This window comes from Palaemon carinicauda, chromosome 13, assembly GCF_036898095.1.
Source record: "Palaemon carinicauda isolate YSFRI2023 chromosome 13, ASM3689809v2, whole genome shotgun sequence".
In the NCBI taxonomy this organism is placed as follows: Eukaryota; Metazoa; Arthropoda; class Malacostraca; order Decapoda; family Palaemonidae; genus Palaemon; species Palaemon carinicauda.
Window position 1 is genome coordinate 17,872,531 of NC_090737.1, and position 929 is coordinate 17,873,459.

Below are 929 nucleotides of genomic sequence, written 5' to 3' on the forward strand. Positions count from 1 at the left end.
ATTAGCTTTAGTATTGATTTCAGAGTATTTTAAGCATTTAGATCCAATCATAAAGGCGAACGTCGTATTCTATCTTACATAAACCATATTAGCGCTTGTAGTTTCTCTTTTGCCACAGTGTACAGCTGTCAGACATCTAAGGAGTGTACCGAGAAGGGTACCAAAATTAGTAAAGCCAACTGTACCTTGTTTTTCGTCTTGCAGAATCTTATTGGCTCACAGACCTTCGTAAAACCCCAAGTGGCCGTTTTGAATGGGGTGATGGTAGCGATTCCTCTGTGACTCAGGGACTAGTCAATGCCAATGGCGGTGAATTAAGCAATATCTTCGTTTCATACGCTCAGAGGATAGATGACGCCTCTGATTCGAGGGATGGTCCTTTTTGGATACTTTGTCAAGCGAATCCTCTTGGAATAGATTGGTGAGGGAGATGGAAAAGCTCAAACATGATGGCAAAAGCGATTTACGGATGATGGGATGAAAAGGAGAAGGAAGAAATAACTTAACATAAGGCCTTTTGCAAGAAAAGCACAGCATGATTTACAAGATATGTTTGTTTAGCTCTCTGATCTGTATCTAGACATTCTTCATCAAGATTTTGAATTCTGAATGACGTAGATAAATCATCTTACTGAAAACTAAACTAATTTATCAAGATTTCCTATTTGTTCGATGGTATATACACAAAAACATCCAGTTGAAATATATGTTTTTCTTAATCCTAGCAAGAGTTGTAATCACAACTATAACCATTCACTTCTGTTCTTATTTTAAGCATATCTATAAAAGGTTCAAATGAACACATGCCTCTCTGTTATGGATAAAGTCAAACAAGGTGCAACCTCAGTGACGAAATCTACAAATATTGTGGTGAAGAATAATATACCTTTTGGCTTATTTGTGTTTTTCATCTCACACTGATGTAATTC

The 929-nt window shown here is 36.8% G+C and overlaps 1 protein-coding gene across 1 annotated transcript in view; it reads left to right on the forward strand.

Moving 5' to 3' along the window:
• LOC137651453 (uncharacterized) overlaps nucleotides 1-425 on the forward strand; it is a 7,278-nt gene extending 6,853 nt beyond the window's left edge. Inside the window, exon 4 of the mRNA XM_068384679.1 lies at nucleotides 205-425. Coding sequence (XP_068240780.1) covers nucleotides 205-425 — 221 coding nt within the window. The remainder of the gene's footprint in view (nucleotides 1-204) is intronic.
• The last annotated feature ends 504 nt before the right edge of the window (nucleotides 426-929 follow it).